Raw genomic sequence first — 13,968 nt, forward strand, 5'->3', positions numbered from 1 at the left:
CCAGCTGAGCTGTCTGGCTGTTTGCAATATTCTGATTTAACTGTATTTCCAGGTTTGCCGGTGCAGCCGCTGGCTCCCATAATTAATTAATCTGTGGGATTAATGCTGCAGTTATGGCAGTCCCTGCAAGAAGCTGCGTGTAGGTTTTGGGATGGGCTCGGTAATTAAAGAAATAAAAAAAGCAGCTGTTGGTGCATTGGGATGTCCCTCCCCTAACCGTGCCCGCTGTGTCCCTCACAGACCGTGACGCCATGGGCAACGCGGAGAGCCAGAGCGTGGAGCATGCCTTCTATGGGGACAAGCAGCCGGGGCTGGGCCGCAAGCACACGTCGCGCTCGCTGCGCCTCTCCGGCAAGGCCTCGCGCCGCACGCGGCACGCCTCCTCGGGCAAGATCATCCACCGCAACTCTGAGGTGAGCACGCGCTCCAGCAGCACCCCCAGCATCCCGCAGTCGCTGGCCGAGAATGGCCTGGAGCCCTTCGCCCCTGAGGCCAACCTGGAGGACTTCGGCAGTGCCATGTGGGTGGAGCGCGTGGACATGGGGCTGCGGCCCGTGTCCTACCACACGGACTCGTCAGTGACGCCCAGCGTGGACAGCAGCACGGTGCTGACGGCCGCCTCCGTGCACAGCATGCCCGACTCAGAGGAGAGCCGGCTCTATGGGGACGAGCCGCCCTTCCTGGGCGAGGGCGACGGGCGGGCGCTGCGCTACACGGCCAACGGCACCGCCTTCGCCGACACAGCTGGCTTCAAGAAGAAGCGCTCCAAGTCGGCCGACATCTGGCGCGAGGACAGCCTGGAGTTCTCGCTGTCTGACCTCAGCCAGGAGCACCTGACCAGCAATGAGGAGATCCTGGGCCTGGCCGAGGAGAAGGATGCCGAGGCCGTGCAGGGCCCAGAGGCGGGTGGCAGCCCCCAGCCCTTGGTTGCCTGCCAGCGGGCCAACTCCATGAGTGACTTGTATTCCCCCAAAACCCCCAGTGCCACCATCAACGGGGGCCCCCGAAATGCCTTCGGAGGATACTGCCGGAACCTGGTGTCCGACATCCCGGAGCTCGGGAGCCATAAGATTGCTTCGGTGACCGCCGAGGATGCGCCTTCCTCCTACAGTAACTACAACACGCTCCCCTGCAGGAAGTCCCACTGCCTCTCTGAAGGGGTCTCCAACCCCCAGATGAGCCATAGCAGCAGCATGCAAGGCAGAAGGGCGAAAACCACCCAGGTAAGGCAGTTTTCTTCTGTGGTTTGGCTGGGCTGGATCTATAGATGAAGGTTTTCCGGGTTCTCCCAGACTATGTTTTTCTTCAACACCCCCTTTCCAAGCAGAGATGTTTCCAGGAGAGAGCTGAACTAGCCAGTCTCCAGAGCTGGCTCAATTCCATCACTGTACTGTCCCTTCTTTATCTGCAGCTCTCCTTGGACCTTTTGCACTCTTCACTGCCTCTGAGAAGGGGAAATCTGCATTTGCCAGCAGAAGATTTCCCTGTGTGTTTTGCAGTGCTGATGGGTCCTTTTTTTCCAGGGTAGCTGCCAAAACTGATCACTCCTCTGCAGAGTTGTGTCCCCACTTCTGCCCTCCCTGCCTTGTCACCCTCCCCTACCTACACTATGACTGGAGGCAAAAAAAAACAAACTGTCAGGGTTTCTCCTCCATGCTAAGCACTCACTGGGCTGAAATTTCACTTTTCTAATTAGCTGATGTTAGTGTCTGTGCAAAACATTTCCTCAAAACAGCACTGGCACTGCTAGGCATGCTGTAAACTGAGAGATGATGGGGCATGGAGTTGTAAGGAGAAGATTCTGCTTCTCTGAGCCAGGGACAGCACAGAGTCAAGAGAAGCTTTGCTGTCAGGTGCCCCTCCTGCATTCCAGACACCAGCCCTGTGATCCTGGGGCTTTCCTACATGGTGCCCTGCTTTTCCCTGTCCTGCCTGATGGAGTTCCTGCCTCAGGCTGCAGACAGTGGTTCTGCTGGCAGTTCAGTGGCAGATGATTTGCAGAGAGGGGCAGAAAGGAGTTCCAAACCATGCCCAAACTCGTGGGAGCTGCTGGGATAGGGCTGCTCAGGGACTCCCTGGCTGTGCTTGACCTGTGGAGATGGGCTGCTGCTAAATATAAAGCTGACATGCTGAAACAGATGCTGCAGCGTCCCACAACAGCAGCTTTGTTCTTCAAAATCAGCTCTTTGCTCTCAGAGGTGAAAAGCCTTTGGTGTGCCAGTACAGGATAAAAACCTAGAGAACAAGAAGAAGAAGAAAAAAAAAATAGTTGGGTTTTGGCAGCCTTGGCCCTAACAGCTTTCCTGAAGATTGTTGGGTGCAACTGCTGCCTGCAGCCTGCTTTTGAGGGTATTTGAGGAAAAAGAGAATAGAGTCGGTGATGAACAGCCAAGCATTTGTTTTTCTTCTTGGTGCCTATGCTGGCATTCAGAAGATTCCTCTGAGGCATGTAGTGAAAGTCTGGAATTTAAGTAGTATTTTGTGAGGCCTCAGCCATACCCAGGGAAATTATTTTGTGGGGCTGGTTTCTTCTCCCGAGATAGGAGATGATGGCTGTAAGGAGTCTTAGCAGTGATTATTACCATGGATAAATTCAACAAAATTAAAGCTTTGCAAAGGTCAAAATTCCTCCTCCCAAGTCTTTAATCCCAGCAGCATCCTGTAAGTATAAGATAGTTGTCAGAAATGAAGTCATGTCAGCCCCTAGCCTGAGCAAGCTTAGGGAAATCACTGCCATTACGTGTTTGAAAAGGCAGAAATGAAGTCCAGATTTGCACACAAAGTGAAAGGAGTTCTTGGTGAGCCTGATGAGGTGGCTTTGGATGGGGTGAAGGGAGGGAAGTGACCAGTCTGTGTCTGCACCAGGTCCCCAGTCTGCAGGGTCTCACACTTTGCTCCTCTTTCCTTGACGCTGCTGTTGTGGAGCGTGCTGGGAGCTGAGGTGTGGGGCTGAGGCTGTGTCACTGCCCTGCTCTTATTGTGCTCCTTGGCACTGTGCTGGCCTGTGCCAGCTGGCGCCTTTTGGGCAGTTTTGTTTACCTCTGTCCTCCCAGTCTTTCAGCACTTTTATCTTTACACCCTTGATGACCCCGTTGCCCTGGAGCCTGCCATGGGTGTCCTGGTGCTGGAAAACACTTCCTGCTATAAATATGTGTTTTGACCAGCCTTTTAAACTGCTTCCCCCATCCCAATCCCACAAAATAATTGTCACATCTTAGGACCACGAGGCCACCACACAAAGGTGACCCAGGGCCAAGTGTAATGGGATGTTGGACACAGTTTTTCCGGGCCAGGGAGGTGTCACTGCTCCATAGAGTCACCCAATGGATTCTCCTAGCCAGGAGTGAAGTTTCTGCCCAGATCCCTGTTGTCAGTCCTCACAAGACTTTGGGGATGTATTTATCAGTGCTTTGCGGTTTTTTTTTTTCCACTTTTTGGAAAGCTGTAGCTGGGATATGTGCCTTTCTTTAGTCTCAGCTGCCCAGGTGCTAGAAGTGTTGTAAGGACCTGATGATCACTGGTGGTGACTCCTGACTAGTTTAGTTCCTAAAGCACTGCCAGAAGGCTGAGTCTGAGACCATAGCCATGGCCTTGTGCCCTGGTACTTGGTTCCCAAATCCAGCCAACATTCCATTGCATGCTCAGCTGCATTCATGAACACCATCGTGGTTTCTGTAAGTTAAATTTTCTGCAGGTTATCACTAGCTGTACTTTCTGAGCTGTGCTGACAGATCAGAAAGTACAGCTCCTGGAAAAATGCATCCCAGAAAGAAGGTGCTGGAATTATGGCTGCACATGTTTTGTTCTAATGCCTTATCCATGGGTTCTTTGCAAGTACGTGGTTTACATTACAGGGAAAACCACCAATACACCAAAACCAGGGAAGAAAATCTCTCCCTGTCCAAATTTAAACCTTAAATTGAACAGTGGGAGTCACTCTCTGCTAATTGAAGGGAGCTTTTTCCGATGAAGAGACAATTCTATCCAATATGCACAAGTGATTAGTGCTCCCAGAGTGGTTCTGGAGCACCCACGCAGCAGTTCTGCTCTTCCCAACATTGTGCCATTAAGGGTTCAGCTCTGCCAAGCGGGACTTCCCAGAGAGCTCTGCTGGGATCATGTTTGGCTTTTGGAGCTGATGTGGTGTAGGTGGAAAGGGCTTAATTGGCTGCCATTTGCACCCATTTTTCCTGGAAGGGAGAAAGCACCGCTTGATACAGCTTGTTCTGACTGTGGGTTATGAGATCCCCAGGATCCTGCAGCCTGTTTTGTGGGATCCAGATTTTGTTTAGTGGCCCTGTTGTGTCCTGTGGCAGCTAAACATCTGCCTGCAGGAGACTCCCTCCTCCTCGTCTTCCTCCCCCTCCTCATCCTTTGTTGCTGTTGAGGTAGGGATGGGAATAAAATGACTTTTCAGTTTAGAAGGGGAAGAGTAATATTTTATTAACAACTAGTGTTCTGTTTTTAGAATTAGGATTGTTAAGGTGAAATATGATTTGTTTTAAAGTGAAAATTTTTCACTCTATTGGTGCACTATGAATAGCACACGGTGGTAGAACATACTTATAAACAATATAAACAGAAAGAGAGATGATAATTATTTACATTCTTTTCAGATTTTTTCCTAGGCTTAGCCTGGTAGAAATCTCTCATTTTCTCTCTGACTGAACTGAAAATATCTATAGTCCTTCTCCTGGTAGACTTTCAGGGACAAATGTACCCCATACTCACCTGCTGTTATGAACCCTAATTGACATTTCAAGGAGGGAATTTGCCAGAGAAGCTGTGGCTATTTCATCCCTGGAAATGTCCCAGGCCAGGCTAGACATTGGGGCTTGGATCAGCCTGGGACAGTGGAAGGTGTCCCTGCCCATGGCAGGGAGTGGAATCAGATGGGATTTAAGGCCCCTCCCAACCCAGCCCTTCTGTGATTCTGTGAATTAATGGATGAAAACCTTGATGTGTGGTTTTGTGCCCCTTCCAAGCCATCTCCTTATTCCATATTCCTTGTGAAGCTGAGAGCGGGGGAAGGAACAAACTTCCTGCCTGACTCACTGGGAAGCTGTGCTGGCTTCAGCGCCAGCCCCAGGCCATGTCCTTGGCGTGTTAAATCCCCTTTTGTCCAATTTTCAAATTTATTACTATTTTTAGGCCTCTCTAGGTAGCCTGCAGGAATTTGGGATCTCAAAGCTTAAAAAAAATAAACCTACATAAAAATTTTTGCAGAATATGCAGGAGATGAAATCAAAGGGGTTTGTGGGAATTAGATCAAGATGTACAGAGAAACCAGTTTAAATGAGGCAATCTTTCTAGTTGATATTATTATTTTACTATCTCAGGGAATTTTGTAACTGGTTACAGTGTTCCATTATGCTCTGTAGGATGGCTAAATTCCAGAGAGCTGACACTTGCTTTTAAGTTGAGTAAAACTTTTCCACAAAATAATTTTGTGGCTTAGAGGATATAACCCCAAAATGGAAGAGGACTACACTGGGTCAGTCCCATGGAAGCACTGTCCAGCCCAGTACCTTGTTCCCCAAATACTAACCAGTCAGGAAAAGAAAGAGAGTATGGGGTGAATTTTTCCTCAGGGCATTTTTCCCAAAGCCAGCAGATTGGAACCTTCCGGTGTGAGGAATGCATCCAAGGCTCTCTGGTTGACCTATCCCCCATGGATTCTCTTCTCTGAAATAATTTTCTGCTTCTGGCTTCCACTGCATCCTGTTCACTCTCTGCAGAACACTTGTGGCCTTCCAGCCTGCTCTTCCAGCCCTCCTCAGCCATGGTTTTCCAGGCAGAGCATCTTCAGCAGCTGGAGCTCTGCTCCCCTAAAGGAATGCTGCCTGTAGTCTGGAAAACATGGCTATTCCAGCTCAGGTGGGATTCCTAATCAGATGGACACAGACCTTTCATCTCAGCTGTTTGACTCCAGATGGAATCAAGGAAGGAGATAAAGACAGAGTTGCCAACGTTCAGTGATAATTCCTGGCACACAGGTTAGTGAGTAGCTGAAAACAGTGTGCTGCTGCTTGGCAGCTGCTCTGTGGGGCTCACTGCTTCCAGCCCCTCTTCATCCAGTCCCTTTCAGACAGAGGCTGTTCCCGAGGCCTCAGATGTAGCCACGTTCCCAACCCCCAAAAACTGTTTGGCTTGGCTGGATCCCACTGAGGAGCACTGGTCAGCTGGTCACCCTGCTGAGCCTCCAGGCAAATCACCCTGAAAAACCAAATATCTCTGCCTTCAGCCACAGGCCACAGGGCAAGGAAGGGCTGGAAACAGGCTGGGTCAAACAGAAACCACTCATTTTTGGGACAGTCCAGGCTTGCACCAGGGCAAACTGCTCAGGAGTCCACATCTTGGGTCCTGGTGTGGTAGCTCAGAATGAGCAGACTTCTTGAATATCTGGACCAAAGGAGCTGTTTATGGCCTGGCTGAGTGGAAGTAGGTTCAGTGAGGACGGCTGGAACAGAGAGCTCCAAGGCCAGACCCAGAGGTCTTTCCTGCCCTGTCACCCAGATGGAGGAGATTAGATCATGTATTTCCTAGTCGGGATAGTTTAAAGCAAATAGTCACTCCCTTCAGAGCACACAGCTCTGCCCCAATGTTGTCAGAAAAAGGAGCATGCGAAAATTGGTGTTTTGGTCTTCACTGGCAAATATTTTGATACTCTTTCAAAGACCTTAATTTGTATTTCTTCCTTCACTCTCGGCTGGAGGCCAAGCGAAGTCAAATCTCCAGCACTGATATTTGATCTAGCTCCACTCAGGCATGCTTTTTTAAACAGTAGGGCTTTGTCATTTATACATCTGAAGTGTATATAACAACATTGGCAATAGTTGTATTCTCCGGGAGGCTCTACACATTGCATGGCTTTAGTTCTAAGTATTTTGCACTTAAAAATCACAGACAGGTTGCCCCAGATGCTTGTTTGCTGGGCTGTGCTCACTTACGTGGATGCAATTTGCAGGAGTGCTCCTTTCCAGTGAAGTGCTCCCTTGAAATGTTCCTTTACAGATAGCTTCAGTGTGATGCTGTGCCTGGTTATCATCCCTGATGACAGGCATTTCCCTGCTTCCTTCAGCGAGGTGCTTGTAAAGGTGAACTCCTCCCAGATGATGTGTTTGGGTTTCAAGCTCCTGTTCTAGCAGCTGTCCCCCATTTCTACCCTCTCTATTGCGTTTTCCAGGAAGAATTGCCTCTTCTTGGCTTCAGCAAACAAAAAGTAACCCGACTCTGTCTTTTAATTTAACTGGGAAGATTTTGATGGCACGTTGCCCTTGGTTTAAATTGAGCGCAGTTCGGTTGCTTTTATTAGTTCATAGTTAACTCAGCTCCTCTAGAAACTTCTTCAGCTGGGTGGTCCTGGGATGAAAGAAGAGTAAATTTGGGGGTTCCTCAGAGTATCCTTTGGGAACAGAAGCATTAAACACTGTAGCACCTGAGAACTGAGGGGATGGAAAGTGGGAACTCACCTCAGATCTGTGTAGGTGTCAGGCACTGCAGGCAAGGACCACACTGCAAGAGGGGATTAGGGCTGGATTCTCCTTCATGGAATTATGGATTTAGCACCCCTCAAAAGGGAGGAGGATTTAGCACCCCTCGAAAGGGAGGAGCTGTTAGGGTTGATTTAATTTTCCACATTACAGCTCCAGGGCTGTACTCTCCTGACTGCTGCAGGAGTCCCTGTGTATCCATGATTTGCCTTTAGGGCACCTGAGGTAAGAAAGGCAGGTTCCTTAGGGAAGCACAGGGATGATGGCTCTGCAAGGGCCCACATATTGGCTGGAAAACATCTGGGGAATCAATGAACCAAAACTGCTGCCAAGCCTCATGCCTAGAGCTGAGGTGACAGCTTAGCCCTGAGACTTTCCCAGGGATTATTGCCCAGACACTTGTGACTGTGATTCATCCTTTCATCATAAGGCTGGAGTTTATTGCCAGAAGTATCTGAGGGTCTGGGCTAGTCCCTCTTTGTCAGGGGCAAATTTGATTTCAGAGAACTATAAGGTAAATCTGCTTGCTTATTAAACTACCCTGAGCAGCTTTTAATGGAGCATGGAAGGGTTTGTTTATTTTGTTTTTTCTAAATTTAATTAAAAAAAAATTTTTACTCTTCCAGACATCTCAACAGCTGCTGCCCCAGTGCAGTGAGTGCACAGGACTAAGAATCAAACCATTTCTCCCACTCAGGTTTCAGTTGCAGTTTTTGATTTATCTTTGCTTCTCAACGTGACTGTGGAGAAAGGATTCAATTTGGATTTGCAGCAAGCCATACCTTGACCATCAAATGATGGCAGAGTCAGTACTGAAAAGAAAGGAAAAACACTTATCAGGCCAATCTTTTTCCATGTAAGAGCTTCAAAGGGACACCAGTCAGATAAAAGCAGGCAAACCATCAGGCTGCCCATTTGAAATGTATTCTGTGGTGCTTGCCTCAGGAGCAGCCAGACAGGTTGTGTGCAATCACTCTTGCTGAGTGTGAGCATCTGATTGCTCTCTTGCTCAACAGGATAGGGAACAAAAAGATATGCATTGTCTTGGAGGGAGCCCCTTCCAAGGAAAACCCCCTGTCAGCTGTAATTTTAATGTAATGGTTAATTTAGAAAGGAGTTTTAACCATGAGGAACTGTTTATATTTATGGAAGATTTTTTTTTCCTACTAAACCAGCCCCAAGTGCCCATGAATCAGTGCTGTTGGTGGGACAGGAGAGGGTGATTCACCAAGGCCTGTCACAGTGTCTGTGGCAGGGCTGGTAGTGGGAAGTGCAGCTCCTGCAGGCACTCGGAGTGTGCCCAGTCATGAACCAGAGTCGGGCAAGGCTTGTCCCATCCTGTGGTTTCTTCCAGCAGAGGCCAATACCAGGTATGTTCAACATGGGGACACTTGGAACCTGTCCCAGATCTCCTCCCCTGATTTTTGCTAGCTGAAAGTAAACATTTTTCCTAAAGCAAAGGTTTTGTTTGTTTGGTTTTTTTTTTTTTTTTTCTGTTTATCTTTTAAATTTAGCTAAAATTATTTAATAGATATGGCTGCAGCAGACATGCAGAGATATGAGTACCACGTGAGCATATGCAAAAGCCACAGCACCAGGTACATTAGCCTGATGTAGCTTTTGCATTACAGTTTTATTCCCCACTGCCTTGTTTTGCTTGTTTTGCCTGAAACCCAGTGTTGATGTGAAGAAAAAACGCTGTATTTAAGTGGGTAGGTAATGCTTGCAGTAGCACTTTACCCAGCTGGTTCAGCAGTTCAGTTGCTCTCTGCACTTGATGGGGCTGTGATAACTCATTCCACTTCATTGCACTGGGATGCTCCTAGGGCTGCCCTGGCACGTGGCCTTGTTGGTGACAATGGCATTATTTAGCCCCACTGTGGTCCTCATTCCAGGGCTGATCTCTGTAGCACTGGGCATTCCACCTCTTCCTCCTTCTTTCCCTTCAGGACTGTGTGCTGAGCCTCCTTTCATAGCCCCTGGGCACCTCAGGGACATAGTGGTGCTGTGCCAGGGATCCCAGTGGAAGCTCTGCTGCTGCTTCCCACATCCCCCCACCCCGGCACAGTCCCAGAGCCCGTTCAGTTCTCTTCCTCGGCCCCTGCTCTGCACGTGCCTTTCTCCCTGCTCTCCACAGGGTGATCTTCAGTCGAGCCATGAAAGCCCTGTGTTCACCAGCCCCTGCTATGGTTTGTTCCTGGCCTGGCACTGTTTCCCCCTCAGCCCCAGCAGATTCCTGTGGGATCAGAGCATTAAAGCTCAGTGCTTTGTGCAGAGCCCTGAGCTGAGTGTGCTCAGCACAGCGCTGCGAGGCTCCTGGGCTTTCCCTGCCCGCGGATGGGAACGAGCTGCCCCTGCAGCAGGAGCTGGAAGCAGAGCGCTGTGCTATGAGTGCCCTGACCTCTCCTAACCCCGGCCCTGATCCCCTCTCAGGGCACACGAGGCTCCCTTCATGCCCCGCTTCATTTGATAACTCGGGACAGAGTGGTGCTGGCAGCTCTGGGCTCTGAACTGCTCCCACCTTTGTGTGCCCAGACCCTCCTCCTGCCAAAAGGCCTTGATATGGCTGCCCACAAGGCTTTGATAAGGGCTGTTTAGGAGTGGAAAGGGGAGTGCAGGGAGCAGAGGGAGATTAGGAGCAGGGCTGTAGCCTTACACTGAAAAGATCTTTTGAGCAGTGCAGCCTATCACTTGCATTGTGGCAAAGATTGTAGAGATCTTTGCAAAATGTGCTACAGTTTACCTTATGAGCAAGCATAACAATTATATTTACTCTGAGTTCTCCATCCTTGAGGGATTTTTATAAATTGCTTTTTTTGATAAGCTGATATGCTCATACATTAGTTACAGAGTATAAGCCCCATTTATTGACTGGGAAACTGAGGCAGGTAAAACAATGTCTCACCAAGGTCGTCTGAAAAGGCTGTAGCTATACAAATCCTATCCCTCAAGTTGGTGGTCTGTTCTAGTAGTTCTTTGTTTTCTTAAATCAACTAATTTTAACTAGAGCACGAGATATGCTTCCTAAAAGTTACATTGGCTAAGATTTTGAGCTGTGTACTTTTTGTAGAGTGTAGAATCATGGAATCACAGGATTGTTTGGGTGGAAGGGACCTTAAAGTTCATGCAGTGCCCCCCCCTGCCATGGGCAGGGACACTTCCACTGTCCCAGAGTGCTTCAAGCCCTATCCAGCCTGTCCTTGGACATTTCCAGGGATCCAGGAGGATCCTTCTCTGGGCACCCTGTGCCAGGGCCTCTGCACCCTCAGATATCCCATCTAAACCTGTTGTCTGTCAGTGTGAAGTCAGGGATGAAGTGGGGCGCAGGAAGCAGTGATTCCATGGGAATGCTGACTCCAGTGCTGGCAGGGCTTGGGTTCAGTCCTGCTTGCAGGTGTCTGTGGCTGTGTGGGCAGAGGGGCAGTGCCCTGGGCGTGTGAGCTGTGTGGAGCAGCCCTGGCACACGGGCTCACCAGGAGGCAGTGCTGGCAGGGGAGGCTGCACCATCCATCATTTCACAGTGCAAAACCTTGCTTGTGGCAGTGCTTTGTAAACACAGCTCTCTGAGCAGCACCATTTCCCCTCGCCAGATATCCCTCCTTTGCAGGGGGTGAATAGGTAATTGGCTTCCCAAAAGCAAGGATGTTGGAACAGCAGGATCCACGTGTGGCTGGGAAAGCTGCTCTGGGTGGGGACAGGGTTGTACTTTCAGAAATCCCTGCTCAGCTCATTCACACGTGGAGGAAGCAGAGTGATGCTGGCCTGGGCAGGGCATCCTGTCTGTCACCGTGTGCTGCATTAAATAACCAGATGGACCAGCAGGACTGCGCTCATTGAGCGGGGAAGGAAGTGCTTATTCTTCCAGCTGGACTCCAAGTGTCCCTTGGGAAGCAGTGTTTATAAAGAACGGGCCCATCCATTGCAAATTAATGCCTGAAAAGTTAGTCAGCCCTTGCCCTGCCCCTAAGCTCTCCCTGTCCAGCCCTTGCTCCACAGGAGGATGGTTTCACACAGAGCTGATGGAGGGTTTCTTTGTTTCCACAGAGCTGCTCTTGGTGCTTGAACCAGCATCTGGAAGCTTGTTTTCTCTCAAATATTTCATTCTGCTACCTCTTCTCTCTCTCTCTTTTTTTTTTTTTTTAAACATGTGAATCAAGAACTAACTGCTCTTGCATGATAACTGGAGAAGTAGACGTTGAAATTCCTGTTGTTTTTGGCCATATTTTTCACTTCTTTGCATCCTCTTCGCTCAAGTACCTAAAATATTTGTTTCTGTTTACAGAGTTTGCCCTTTGTTTGTCCTCTAAAATCTGCTGCAGATGCCTGTAGATACTGAGCTGGTGGTGGGTATCCCCCTGGGGGGATTAGCCGTGTTTTGAAGACCAAGTCACAGCCTTCAAAACCCCATTTCAATGGGATTTTCTCCAGTCTTTCTCAAATTGTCTGTATTCTTGTCTCTTCTGAGCTTTGCACTGCAAGTTCTTGGCGACCAGAAAGGGTCTGTGGGATTTGGTGGGGAATATCACATGGCCCATCATTACAGTTTGTTATGAGAACAAAAATAATCTCAACCACATTAACCTGTCAGAGGGAAAAAAAATAAGAGCCTTTTTGGTTACATAATTTTCAAAGGTTGGCCTTGGGGTGTCTGAAATGTATCTTCAGCTGTAGGTGTGAATGCACAATATCAATGTTTTCTCCTCAAAATGCGTAGGTTGGGTGCTGCTTTTCTCAACACTGCCAGTTTTTGCTGCCATATGTTCTCCTTTTGCAAAACCTTTATCACTGTTAATTTGGCTTAATGTAAACAGATGATGCTGCATCCAAATTGCCAAGGCTGCAGAGGCACCACCTGGAGTGGTGCATGTGTGACTGGTCTTTCCTAACCTGTGCTGGAAGCTCTGCCTCCATCCCACCTTTTCCTCTAGCCATTTGTCTCCAGAAGGAAGGAATCTTGCCTTAGATGCCCCAAAGGCAAAGTATGGACCCACAGGGACTCCTGCAGGAGTCTGGAAAGTACAGCCCTGGAGCTGTGAGATGTTAAATGTTGAAAACGCAGCTGTCCCCATGAAGCTGCAGGGAAATGCATGGGGCAGCTTCACCCTTCTCTCCAAGCTGGAGAGCTCTTCACAGCTTTGGGACAGCTGCCTGTTTGTCACCACCCCACCTTTTCCTCCAGTCGTTTACCTTAGGGAGGAGAGGAAATGATTGATTTCCATCGCTAGAAAAAATGGAGGCGTGAAAAACCACAGTGCCCCCGGGCATACAGGGCCTTGGCCAAGCTCTCCCCTCAGCCCGGGTCTCTCTCCCAAGCAGGACATCAACGCGGGCGAGGGCAGCGAGTTCACGGACAGCGGCATCGAGGGCGCAGCCACCGACACGGAGCTGCTGTCGCGGCGCTCCAACGCCACCACGGCCAGCTACTCGCCGCCCGCCGGCCGCGCTTTCATCGGCAGCGACAGCGGCAGCAGCTCGGCGGGCGATGGGCTGCGCCAGGGCGTCTACGAGAACTTCCGCCGCGAGCTGGAGATGAGCACCGCCAACAGCGAGCACCTGGAGGAAGCGGGCTCGGCCCTGAGCGACGAGCAGAGCAGCGGCACCCTCAGCTCCCCCGGGCAGTCCGACATCCTGCTGACGGCCGCGCAGGGCACCGTGCGCAAGGCCGGCGCCCTGGCCGTCAAAAACTTCCTGGTGCACAAGAAGAACAAGAAAGTGGAGTCAGCCACGCGCAGGAAGTGGAAGCACTACTGGGTGTCACTGAAAGGTACGGGGAAGGTGGGCAGGGGGGTGTCCTATGGGGTGGCCAAAGCAGGGGCCTGGGCTCGTAAGAGAAGCTGCTGTGAACTTCAGTTCACATGAAGTATGGGGAAGTGGCCCTGCTCTTTTCCAGAGGTTTCACATGGTGCTTGCTGATGTGCTCAGTGTTGGCATGTGGGCAGGCACCCCAAGGCACAGCAGTGGGGTTCATACCTTGCTTGGAGCCCTGCTGGCACCAGCCAGGGAGGCTTCACTGGGCACTGGGTGATCCCTTGGAGAAGGTGTCCATGGCTTGCTGATAGCTGAGTGAGTAGCCACGTGCCCCTGCAGGCACATGATGGTGGGAGACTATTGGTGGTAACAGTGGCTGACATTCACACAGGGGCTCTGCCACACTTTGCCTCCCTTCTGTACCTCTTCTTCACTAAGAGGTGCTTCACGTGTATAAATACTCAGGGTTTCAGTACATTTGCAGGGTGCACAGGAAGCTGTTGGTCATCAAGGCTGGCATGTGGCTCTGGCTGTGTCACTCATCCTGTGGTGGCAGCCCTCGGAACCCAGGTGCCCTGCTCCCTCCTCAGCTGCCCGGGCCACTGATCCTCTTCGCTCTGGATTAGGCACATGCTCATAAACTCATCTTCATGTGCTTCATCAGCGGGGAAATGGGAAGCCACAATTGTGGGACGGGCCTCCCTCTCCTCTGCTGTGGCTAGAGCCA

The 13,968-nt window shown here is 50.1% G+C and overlaps 1 protein-coding gene across 10 annotated transcripts in view; it reads left to right on the plus strand.

Annotated features, from left to right (window-relative positions):
* Positions 1-13,968, plus strand: part of TIAM1 (TIAM Rac1 associated GEF 1) — a 155,916-nt gene that overhangs the window by 85,580 nt on the left and 56,368 nt on the right. For all 10 annotated transcript variants that reach the window (XM_021550145.2, XM_021550144.2, XM_021550139.2 and 7 more), the window contains 2 exons: positions 241-1,223; positions 12,810-13,257. In XM_021550145.2, coding sequence (XP_021405820.1) covers positions 252-1,223; positions 12,810-13,257 — 1,420 coding nt within the window. In that variant the 5' untranslated portion in view covers positions 241-251. The remainder of the gene's footprint in view (positions 1-240; positions 1,224-12,809; positions 13,258-13,968) is intronic.

The sequence above is a fragment of the Lonchura striata genome, chromosome 2 (assembly GCF_046129695.1).
Source record: "Lonchura striata isolate bLonStr1 chromosome 2, bLonStr1.mat, whole genome shotgun sequence".
Classification (NCBI taxonomy): domain Eukaryota; kingdom Metazoa; phylum Chordata; class Aves; order Passeriformes; family Estrildidae; genus Lonchura; species Lonchura striata.